The sequence below is a fragment of the Gymnoscopelus braueri genome, assembly GCF_963280865.1.
Source record: "Gymnoscopelus braueri genome assembly, chromosome: 4".
NCBI classification, from domain to species: Eukaryota; Metazoa; Chordata; class Actinopteri; order Myctophiformes; family Myctophidae; genus Gymnoscopelus; species Gymnoscopelus braueri.
The window spans coordinates 17,492,905-17,505,550 of record NC_137605.1 but is presented as its reverse complement, the minus strand read 5'-3'; the positions used below and the strand labels follow the sequence as shown (position 1 = coordinate 17,505,550).

Below are 12,646 nucleotides of genomic sequence, written 5' to 3'. Positions count from 1 at the left end.
CTTTCAACATTGACATTCAGTGTGACCTTGACCTTTGACCTTTTCACCCCTGAAGTGAATCAACTGTTCGGGGAGGCATACTGGGTCATTCCCACCAAGTTTCATGAGAACCCACCCCGTTCATCGTGGAGTTATTTTGGTCAAAGACAGATTGACACACAGACATCACCCATTACAATACCCTGCCATGCATGCAGGCTAATAAAGTGTATTATTATTTTCATTAGGGGTGTAGACACTTTTTAAAATAGTTTAGCTTCCATTCTGTAACATAAAAAGGTGTCAGGTTTGATCCCCACTTCAGCCATGTGTCATATCAAAATGCTCTTGAGCAGAAGTAGGTCGATGGCCTATATTAGCAGTGAGCTATAAGAGGAGAGAACCCGGGTCAGAATGAAGCTTCATTTACACTGCACTGGCTGTGTGTGTGTGTGTGTATGTGTGCGAGTGTGTGTGTGTGCGTGCGTGCCTCACCTATATAATATTTCATCTCGGTGTCGTGCTTGTTCATGAGTTCCAGCAGCCGTAGTTCGATCTGCGCCTGGTTCAGAAAGGCCTTCTTGTTCTTAATGATCTTAATGGCCACCCATTCCTGTTCGTGATGGTCGTAGGCCTTCACCACCTGCAGGTAAAACACATGTCAAAAGGTCACAACACTCCTTTACCTCATGTTGAGCCACCAGGTTTCGTTTTTGCCAGGAACAATATAGAGATTTTATTATATTTATTGAATGAACTAGAACGGTCCTGAAAACCTCTCAGGTTAAACCCACTTTTACCCTGGTGCCTCTAATTCAATTGTTACATTATTACACATTATAAGCAAAACATAAAAAAATATAAAAACAATCAGCATTTTCTAAAATTGTGAAAAAAGCGGATCTACAAGCTCACAATGCCTCTCATCGCTATGCATTGTGAGCTTGTAGATAGTCTGTATATAGGGCTTAAGTGGATAATGTTGCCGTCTGTACCATAAATTTAACACTTCACTTCTATTTCATTTTCACTTCATCTCTATTGTCCTCTCTCTTCCCTCCTTCACCATCCTACTTCTCTCCCCTCTCTCTCTCTCTCTCTCTCTCTCTCTCTCTCCTCCTCTCCCCACCTGTCCGAATGAGCCCTTTCCGATCAGAGAGTCGATCTCGTAGCGGTCCAGCCACTTCTCTCCGTTCTTGACGATGTAATCGTAGTTGTCATCATCGTATCCATCGTTGTAAACCTTCCTCTCCTTCTTGGTACTGCTGTCCTCTGGAGGGACCTGCTGCGCCCGCCGCTTCTTCTTAGTATAATACACCTGGTAGACAAAGGGTTATTGTATTAGTATAATACACCTGGTAGAGACAGAGTTTTTATATTAGTATAATACACCTGGTAGAAACACATGGGTGCAATGGTCTGATCAGAGAGTTCCCGGTTCAATTCTCCGCCAGCCGGACCGTTTTGCTGAATGTCTTCCCCTACACTCTCACTCCGCATTTCCTGTCTCACTCTACTGTCAATAAAGGCTAAGAAATGCCTAAAGACATCTTAAATTTGACTGTATTAACGATTATTTAAGCTAAAATTATCATTGAACGAACATGGATTGTTGTCTATGTGTTGATATTTTGGGAAGACATGACCATTGTCAACTGACTGTAGCAAGGTAACATTTATTCCAAGATTGAAAAATATGGTGCCAACACAAAGTTTCTATCCAAAGAGCATAGTGCCCCAAAACATGATTTACCCCACTGATGTGCTTGTATGTCTTCAAGAGGTGTGTGAGTGTGTTTGTCTGTGTTACCTCATGGATGTGCTTGTCATTCTTGCAGGGGTGTATGTGTTTACCGTATTGACTTATTTGTAAGCGTGTGTTTTTACTTCATTAATGTGCTTTCCTAAAAGAACGAATCTACAAGGTAACAACGAGTCGCATCGTGACACGACACCTGTATATCAGGTCTGAGAGCTACAAGCGGACAATAGCTAACAGTAGATCTATAATTTAACATGTTGCGATGAAACACGTTCTTATGCTTCATTTATGCTCAGTTATAATGACAGTGTTGGCGCACGACACCGTCGCTTTAGCTTGTAGATCCGCTCTGTTTTGGCAAGCATATAAATTATAAATAAATGAGTCAATACTTAATTTCATTTGCAAACATATGAGCCCCGTCATTGCTGTAGAGAATGATGGTTTCCGTGAATAGCCTTCAATGAAGCAGATTATATGCATATGGCTATTACATTTTACCTCAAATTTGATTAAAAATAAAATCACACTATATAGCCTTGCTTACAGTGTTGCAATATATGGCGATGTACTGAATCGTGAACCCCATTGTGATACGCATCGCATCGCCAGATTCTTGTCAATACACAGCCCTGTGCGTTATACCACATTCATAGGATGCAAGTCTTGATGAGGTGCATGTTTTTACCTCATTGATCATCAGTTGTAAGTCTTTATGAGGTGTGTGTGTGTGTGTGTGTGTGTGTGTGTGTGTGTGTGTGTGTGTGTGTGTGTGTGTGTGTATGCCCTTGTGCGTTTGTGCGTTCTTCTTACCTCATTGATGTGCTTGTAAGTCTTGATGAGGTCTACAGAGAGTTTCCTCAGTGGAGCGCTGGCCGGGTCTCTGAAACTAGGGGGAATCCTCCGCTGGAGTATGGTCATATCAGACAGCACCTACACACACACACACACACACACACACACACACACAGAAAGATACGAAAGCATTTAGGATTTGTCATGTGGTCTGTGAACACAAGACTACTGATAGTTCATGAGGATAAACTAAAGGTAACCAATGGAAACCCATGCTCGGTCTCATGTGGAAGCATACATTCTATCACCATATGGCACATCGTGCCACATTATTCGTTACCTCTCCAAAAGGTATTGAGACAACCTAGTTATGCAACGTCATGTGATGAAGGTTTTATTTGGAAGAGGAAGTGGAGGATGAGGACGTTCAAATGAAATGAAAAAACTGTTAAAATTGTCAAAATGTTAAGAGTCGTGGGCCTCACCCCATGGCCTTTTGGGATATCTTATTATCTTTATTTATCTTTTTTGCTGACTCGAGGTACCTAACTAAGATGTATCCCATCCTTATCCGTACTATAATGACACACTCATAAACGATCATATTTCCTCAAAATACACCCTATGTAAGAAAGAACCTTGCAACAGAGCCCTAGAGTCACCAACACATCTAAATAATAAAACATGAATTGCCAATAATTACATATTACAATTACATTACCCCAAAATAGGGATGCTAGGTTGAAAGTTGTTAAATGAATACCTAACCAGGCTGTTAAATTAATATAAATTCAGATTGTGATGGTTCAATTAATATAACTAAACAGATCAGTCTACCGAGTCAAAATGCTTGTATTCTCACCAGGTTGTTGCATATAGTGTAACTCAAGTGTTTGAAAATGTCTAGTGATGTTATTTGACAGAGCAGTGGGGTGGTTAGGGGAGGTGCTCCACACCGCCCCACAGCTAGAGGTCGCTGTAGGCAGCTTACCAATAATGAACTCGGGGAGATGTTCAGTGTAGGCTAGGGCCGATATTTGATCATATAAATTAGTATGAAGTTATTTTTGGGGCATTTTGTGCCATACATGCATACATAATAATGCATTAATAGCTGTAGTATATAGGGCTTAACCCCTTTAAGACCTGCAGCCGATTCTACAAATGTCTTCTAAATCCCAACAATATTTCTGAAGAACGTATGTTTCTATGTCAGGGGGTGCTCAAACCTTTTCATGTCAAAAACGTATATGTATTTGGCCGCTGGCCCCCTATCTCAAAATATTTTGTTCCAGGGACCCCCCCAGAAGCAAAGATTGGAGTTAAAAATGTTCGCTTTAAAACGATATATATTCAAAGATTTGCACACATTTTCACGATTTAAAAAAAAAAATGCAGATCTACAAGCTGGTAGCGCGGCACCGCGAGCTTGTATATCTGCTATTTTTGAATAGCCAATGTGTAAAATAATGCTTTTTTTAGCTCCAATCAAGAAGTGACACAGATGCGTTCCAGGTCTTAAAGGGTTAATGGTTAAAGAAGCACATGAACCTGCAACCCTTCCTACTGCACTGGAACTACTGTATGTATGTGTGTGTATGTATGTGTGTGTATGTACAGTGCGTGCGGGTTACCTGCTGCTGCTCGGCCATGGAGTGGATGGAGCTGAAGGAGGGGTGTGTGTGTGAGTGTGTGTGCTGGCTGGTCATGGCTGGCTCAGCGGGGGAGAAGCCCTGGGCGGCAGAGGAAGAGGAGGAGGTGGAGGGGGGACATCCTGAGCTACTTCCACCTAGAGAGAGAGAGAGAGAGAAAGAGAGAGAGAGAGAGAGAGAGAGGGGGGGAGAGAGTAGGATACAGAAAGAGATAGAGGAAGGAGAGAGGAGAAGAGAAAAAAAGTCAATTGTTGTCAGACAATACAGGAAATGAGTAATGGTTTTGGTCGTGGTGTCAGCGAATTTTGTGTCGTCAATAAGGCAACCCTTTGATTTGAATTTAACTGGCAGGAAGAGAGCGGAAGGGAGAGAGAGAGAGAGAGAGAGAGAGAGAGGGAAAGAAAGGGGATTGTTGTCCCACAACTCGGGAAGTGAGCAATGAGAGAGAGAGAGAGAGAGAGAGAGAGAGAGAGAAAGAAAGAGAGAGAGAGATTTGCTGATTGCTGTCCTCTGGTTGTGATCATGTTCACCAGGTATACTCACACTGCTGGTTAACTGGGTGACTCCCAGCTGGTTTACTGCTCTCAACTCTGTCCTAGAGACCCACACTGTACTGCTAGTCGACCAGCTTCTCCCAACTGTGATTCATGGACCCAAACTATTAGGTCCAAAACAACACCTCCAAACAGCTCAGAGAACACACTCACTTTTCAAAGCCCTCTACTCCAGTGGTTCTCAAACTTTTTTGATTTCAAGGACCCCCATGACTCTGAGAGTGTACGAAATGGAACCAAATGGACCCGTAAGGGTCCATTTGGTTCCATTCGTACACTCTCAGACTTACAGACCTGTGAGGGAACCCCACTTTTAGAACAAAAGTGTCGCTCCACATACACCTACTATCTAGTCTGAGGAGAATCATTACAACTGGATTAGCGCCGGTGGTCACATTAGCACAAAGCCTCGCGGTGATGCGTTGCGTTCCCCATGCACATCAGTTGGAACCCCTCGCTAAGGACGAATAAAAACGATCACTAGCAGTTGGAAATTGATTTAGCTCTCTAACACTGCAGTTCAACCTTGTTGGACTTTGCCCGAACAAGATAGTTTAAGTGAAAAACGTAGGTTTTTCTTTTTTAACTTACGCTCTATATTCGGATAGTAATCATTGCTGTATAGCGTTTGTTCAATAACAGGGGTTTCCCCATCTCTCCGGCTCTTTAATGAACAGAAAGTACATTTTCAGGTGGGTTGCCAATTTCAGCCAATCAAGAGAGAGTACCCATTTATCAGCTTCAGTTTTTATAGTGTTCCAGTTCAAATTGTGTCTGCTCACTTCTTTGTGTCATCACTTCCAATTTCACGTGTTTATCCTGTGTCCTGTTGTATGAGTTCTCTCTCCTGATTGGACAAAATTGGTATTACCAAAGAGCTGGAGAGACTGTTACTGAATAAACGCTATAAGCGAACATTGCAGAATACAGAGCGATTTAACACTTATTACAACTTATTTTAACAAACAAAAATCACTTACTGCACCTTTAAATATGAACATCATGTAACGTGACTATGGAGTCTAACGGTCACTGGTATCGTTGAGAATTAATTAAATATCTATCTGCCAGTTGGACCGGACAGCTGACCACACATGCACACGCGATGCGACGCAGTGTGAGCTTGTAGATCGGCAATTTTCGAACACACAAAGTATAAAATAATTTAATCTAGTAACTGAAGTTTTCAAATATCTGCAGCGGAGTAAAAAAGTACAAGATGTGCCTCTTAGATGTAGTGGATTTTCTTATGTTAAAGAGTACTGAAGAGTTCTTCGAGTAGAGTAAATGTACTTAGATTACATTCCGCAACTGCACAACAAGACAATGTCCCACATCCAACAAGACACCAAACGAGCTGTCGGGCAGAAACCTCATAAATATCTTCATATTTTTTAATGTTTTTTCATAAATCAATGCCCTACTTCATGTCTTCATCATGCAAAAGAGCTGCACAAGAGTAGTGAAAATAGCTGATCTACAAGCTCACAACGCGTTGTGAGCTTGTAGATTGGCTATTTTCCCCATTTTAAAATCGGGGGTTTTATATAATAATAATATAATATAATAATACCAAACCGTTTTTTGGACTTACAAGGTTTCCACCCGACAACAGCCACATAAAATGACTACATCCAGCTGTTCAGCTGAGCTGCTGAACCAGTGGCAGGGAGGGATCACATCACACTACACACAGCCACATACAGTCTAGCCCCAGTCACCATGGTAACAGGCTGTAGCAACCTCTGTAACCATGGTAACACAGCCAAGCCCTGGTTTCCTGTCCCAGAAGTCAGTCAGTCAGTCAGTCAGTCAGTCAGTCAGTCAGTCAGTCAGTCAGACAGACAGACAGACAGACAGACAGACAGACAGACAGACAGACAGACAGTGAAGCAGTCAGACAGGCTGTCAATGTGGAATCAACACAACTCTTAAGGTCCTTACACACCGGGCGATTTTTTCGTGCGAATAATACGCTTTTTTAAAAACCTTATAAAGTCAATGCAAGCGTACATGGCGCGAAAAAGCGGAAAAGCGAAGCGAAAAAGCGTCTTTTAATTATTCGGAACGAGTTTTGCGTATATTCGCACATTCGCCGGTGTGTAACCGCCTTTAGAGAGATACACAGGTATTGGCATTCCAATGGAAAGCAGGCAAGTTTTAACCCATTCAATCTCCCATTCAAGTGAGAGAGAAAAAATTGGCAATTTGTGCAAATCTTTTAATATATATATTTTTAAAGCGAAAATGTGTAAAACATTTTGTTCCAGGGACCCCCCCCCAGAAGCAAAGATTTGAGTTACAAATGTTCGCTTAAAGATACATATTAAAAAATTTGCACACATTTTCATGATTCTTTTCAAAAATAGCAGATATACAACCTCATAGCGCGGCACTCGGTGCCGCACTATGAGCTTGTATATCTGCTATTTTTGAATGACAGAGATGCGTTCCCAGATTGAATGGGTATAAAGCAGTAGTTGCTGTAGTCAGTAGAGTAAATATATGCCTCTATCTAAATAGTGTTAAAACTCCTGTGCTTGGCGAGTTGAAGAGGCGATGGATGAATATCATGTTGATGTTGAGCTGACTAGAGATGAAAATAATGGGAATAATTACTTACTTTGCAACATATTGCAAATTAATTAACTGTATTTAGGGCTAAGCTTAGCTTTTTTTCATGAATAAAATGTCATTTTGTCCAATCTGTACGGTAGAGTATGTTAATACAATATAACTTATACAGAATTGGGGTGGTTGTATTTTGTCTCCCTGCTCGTCAATCGAGACATTTAGATCGCGTCAAAGGTCGTGTCTCACCTAGACACGGGATCTGACACGAATTTTGACCTGATGGTCAAGATTCAATTTATCCCCTGAGCAAGCAGGCAGGCTCTGTTAGCTCAATGGTAAAAATGTCAGCACTAGCGCAGGAAAACCGGGTTCAAATCCGGGGTAGAAGAGGAAAGTTACATAGTGCATCTTTAATACTATTTTACAATGATTTTTTCTGTGAAGCGCCACAGCGTCGTTATAAAAAAACAAAAAACCCAATAATACTTTTGGAGTCATTCAAGAGAATGTTAAGATAATGTGCACTTGGGGATGTGGCCAATAATGTGTGAATGAATTTAAGAAGTGTGGTCTTACATTGGTTTTATTTCTTCCCGCCTTGAAATTAAGTATTAACATTAAGTACATATTAGTATGTAGATAATCATAAAACGATTAAAATTCACACAAATACGGAAAGCTCATGTCTGGTGAATTGTCTTGCCACGGCCATGGAACTGAAGAGAAGATATGATCGTTGGAAGTACTGATACAGGATGAGGCTAAATAAAAAACCGTAATAGCTGTGAAAACTAGTAACATCACCGCACGTCAGTCAGTCAGTAGGAACAGTCCAGATACAGGACAATCCAATGCATACGGCAAACAAAACTCTGGAGCACACAGGTGCAATATCAGGTCACTTACAGTATTGAATCTTGACACAAATATGATGTGCTTTGATGCTGCTTCATCAGTCATGAAGTTTACATTTTGTCAGTCTTAAGACTAAGAGGCCTATTGCATAAACAACAACTTCGCAAAACACTCCATTGTATGGGGTATGCCAAGTTATATCTGTTTGGAGACCTATTTGAACAATTTTCTAGGGTTAGGGTTGAAGATGGCGCCATCCGTGATCGATTAACTAGTGGAAAATCTCCCCGAACCCTCCCGTCCCTGTTCTTTCATAGTACATACAGTACACAGTATTATGCTAGAAGTTGCAGACAAACTGAAGTTCAGTTTGTAAAAAACAAGTAAAGCTTTCTCATTTTCCGCTTATTGCGTAATTATTCTATGACTTTGGTGATAGTTTTAAATTCTTTGAAAGAAAGCTGCAACTATGTTGCTTTAGTGGCAACGAGAATGAGTCCAACATAGCAGTTCAATCAAGCAAGACCACTTGCATCTTGTTTTCATAATATTGTATATCCAACTTCATTGTTCCTGTAGCTCGACTAGAGTGACAAAAATGTGTTTATTACATAAATGCTCTCGTTGACCTCTGGACAAACGGACTGGACAGGTTTTGAAGAACTGATAATAATTACCCGTAAAAGGTGGACCAGGGGTCTTGGAGAGGCAGCCATTTTAGAATTGGACCCCAATATACATTTAAAAACTGTAAATTAATTTAAGTAACAGAAGTGACACGTCAATTCTCATCTAAATGTCCTCAAGAATAGAACAAATCATAAAAATATGCTTTCTGGTGCTTTCTGTGTTCAGGTGTTTTTTTGTGGATAAGGGTCAGTTCTCACTAACTGTGAGCCCTGAATGCGAGTCCTGTATGTCAGTGGTTCTCAACCAGTGGTCCGGGGACCACCAGTGGTCCTTGAGGGGGTTCCAGGGGGTCCCCAGCCAAATTAATAGTTAGTAACCAAATTGACCCTTATGTGTCTGTAACTCTGAGAGTGTACAAATGGACCCTAACGGGTCCATTTGGTTCCATTTTGTACACTCTCAGAGTTAAATGAACACTAATGATGATGATGATACAGTGTAGATTGGGACCCCCAAGAAAACAAAATGGTTGAGTCCCTGGAATAACTTTTCAAATGGGGGTCCGTGAGCTAATAATGTGTCAATTTGGGAATCAGGTTGAAAACCACTGCTGTATGTGATTCCTGAATGTGAGTCCTATGCGAGTCCTGGATGTAAAGCTCTGTATACGAGTCCTGTGTATGCGAGTTCTGGACTTGAGCCCTGTATGCAAGTCCTGAATGTGAGTTCTGGACTTGAGCCCTGTATGCAAGTCCTGGATGTGAGTTCTGGACTTGAGCCCTGTATGCAAGTCCTGAATGTGAGTTCTGGACTTGAGCCCTGTATGCAAGTCCTGAATGCGAGTTCTGGACTTGAGCCCTGTATGTGAGCACTGGATGTGAGTCCTATGCAAGTCCTGGATGTGTGCTCTGTATCCAAGTCCGGTACGCGAGTGCTGGACATATGCCCTGTATTTGAGTCCTGTTAACCTCGTTCCCAGCCTTTTCTCATCTCATGGGGAGAAAAGCCTAGAAAAGCGATACACCCTGAAAGTGTCTATAGGGCGCGACTTCCGTCCGTTAGTTACTGTACTTTGTCAGTAGTCTTGCTGTTGCTGTTTTTGCATTGAGTTGCCAAGCCATATTTCATACTTGGCATTAAAGTTGTTGCTGATTTCTGTTTGTGATTTATCCAAATCAATAGGGGAGAAGAAACTAGAATTCATGTGTTAAACACTTACAGAGTGCCGACAATGACCCAAGTTGGAACTGAATATGGTCCCCCTGCCCTCCATGGCTGTGTCTGTAAAACCCCTGAAGTGGGTCTACTGGTGTCCCTAGGGGCTCTTACTGGCTCTACTGGTGTCACAAGCCACTGGAACTGGATTCTGCTGCTGGCGTCTACTGCTTTCATACTGCGTGTTCTCCTAGCGAGGACAGCAACGAGATAGGATGGAAACTAGAGCAGAGGCTAGTCACTCTGTCACTGTGTGTGTGTGTGTGTGTGTGTGTGTGTGTGTGTGTGTGTGTGTGTGTGTGTGTGTGTGTGTGTGTGTGTGTGTGTGTGTGTGTGTGTGTGTGTGTGTGTGTGTCTGAGGACTCTGTTGTTATGAGGCACTGAGTTCTGCCCTGCTCAGAGAGATGACACTGCTAGAGAGAGAAACAGAGAGAGAGAAACCGAGAGAGTGAGAGGTGGGGTGAGAGAGAGGGGAAGAGGGAGAGAGAGAAATGGAGAGAGAGATAGGGGAAGAGAGAGCCAGAGCAAGGGAGAGAGAAAGAGAATATTTGCCTGGCACTGAGAAATGCGCCGCCGTCTCTTTAAGAGGCTGAGAGGCACTCACAGCACTTCCTCACTCTGACACCCCCTTTCCTGCGCTGCCATTGGCCAGGGCCCCTCCCTCTTCATCAGCTGATTGGCTGCCGGTATCCAAGGGCTGGCCGGCCAGCACTCTATAAATAAACCTGTGCTGTCTCAGCAACCAGCCCTGCTCCCTCTCTCTCTCTCTCCGTCTACCCCCCTCTCTCTCAGCAACCAGCCCACAATACTAGTTAGATACAGCTACTTCTCTCTCCCTCTCTCTCTCTCTCGCCCTCTCCTTCTTCTCGCTCTCTCTCTTTCTCTCTCTCCTTCGCTCTATCGAGCTCTCAGCAGCTGGCCTACAATACTCTATCTATCTCTCAGCAACCAGCCCAAAATACTCTTTCTCCCTCTCCCTGTGTCTCTCCCTCAGCAACACAAACCAGCTCCACCACCAATCCCAGGCCAGACACATCTCCGTCCAATGGCACCGAGCAGGGGTCAAAGGTTAAAGAGAATCCATGGGCCCTCAAGAGACACCCTGCTTCATGCGCGATATTGTTTGATAAATGCTGCTAAGTATCCATTGCGGTATGAATGAAGAGCACCTCTCTGTCTGCCTAACCTCTCTTCTCTCAAAACTAGTCCGTTCCTCCATTCATTCCGCTTCATCACACCTTTCCTCTGTACCTGCATTCTCTCTCCCTTTATCCGTCTCTCTCTACCACCCCTTCATCTTTCCTTTCTTTTCCTTGCACCTTTTTCTCTTTCTGCTTCCGTCCACCTCCCCAGGCACCAGTCCTCTTCTCTTCCACCACTCTCTTTTTCTAGCTATTCAGTTATTTATTGTCCATCTTTTTCTGTCATTTTGCCCCCAAAAAGTACAGCACACTCTCTCTTTCTTTCCTGTCTCTCTCCATTTCTCTCCATCGCTTCCCTTTCCCAGTCCACTGGGAACGGCTTTGGTCTACCTAAAGATCCAGTGGTCCCAGCAACAGGTGACAAACCCAGTAGGTACCCAGTAGGGAGCACACCCTCAACTAGAAATATTCATCAATGAATGAAATCATCTGTTGCCGTCTTTGGTTGGAAGAAGTGCCTGGACACCAGTGCAATGTTCCAAACTTTTCCAAAATCTTAAAAAATAGCTATATCTACAAACTTAGAACACGATGCAATGCGACACACCGTGAGCTTGTAGATCGGCCATTTTCAGTACACATCTTACATAGGTCTTAAGTGGTTAAAGCAACAATGCTGAGTCATCTCTTTGGGTTAATATATTCATATATTGTGTGTGTGTGTGTGTGTGTGTGTGTGTGTGTGTGTGTGTGTGTGTGTGTGTGTGTGTGTGTGTGTGTGTGTGTGTGTGTGTGTGTGTGTGTGTGTGTGTGTGTGTGTGTGTCTAATGTGTCCTGTCTATATTACTGCCTTAACAGGCTACGTACGTACCCAGACAATGGCTTTCCCAATTGTGTATTTTTAGTTCACTCTACCGTTCATCAACACACAGGATGTGCTGATGTTATGTTAGGATGCTGAGGAGTTTCCAATATCCATGTAGTGGTTTATAATATGTCAGTTTAACTGCCAGATGGCCAGTCTGCCGACATACTATAATAACACTACAACTGATAATAACAATAATGATATTACATTGCGAGTTAAACAAACACCAATGATTTTACAGTAGAGACCGTGGTCCAAGAAATTACATTTTTAAAACCACTTGAAACCATTTGAAACTTGAAAACTGTGGCTCAAACTGTTCTCAAACTTTTAAATTTCAAAGACCCCTATAACGGATCCATTTGGTTCCATTGGTACACACTCAAGAGTTACAGACCTGTAAGGGTTCATTTAGAACCCCCTCAAGGAACCCTGAGGGTCCCCGAACCCCACTTTGAGAACCACTGGCCTAATGCATATCAACCTTGGGGGTCCTTACATTACAAAGGTTGAGAATCACTGCATTATGAGAGGCATATACAAAACACACAGCTCATCAAGTACAGCTCACAGCTGCCAATCACAGAATCACTATAGCAACAGCTGTGCCATTTGTCTGT

General features: G+C 42.6%; 1 protein-coding gene across 2 annotated transcripts in view; it reads right to left on the bottom strand.

The window, feature by feature from the left end:
* dyrk1b (dual-specificity tyrosine-(Y)-phosphorylation regulated kinase 1B) overlaps positions 1-12,646 on the bottom strand; it is a 75,603-nt gene that overhangs the window by 13,594 nt on the left and 49,363 nt on the right. For both annotated transcript variants that reach the window (XM_080426606.1, XM_080426605.1), the window contains exons 2-5: positions 4,171-4,325; positions 2,555-2,674; positions 1,109-1,297; positions 475-622 (exon numbers count right to left, since the gene is read on the bottom strand). In XM_080426606.1, the coding sequence (XP_080282732.1) occupies positions 475-622; positions 1,109-1,297; positions 2,555-2,674; positions 4,171-4,245 (532 nt within the window). In that variant the 5' untranslated portion in view covers positions 4,246-4,325. The remainder of the gene's footprint in view (positions 1-474; positions 623-1,108; positions 1,298-2,554; positions 2,675-4,170; positions 4,326-12,646) is intronic.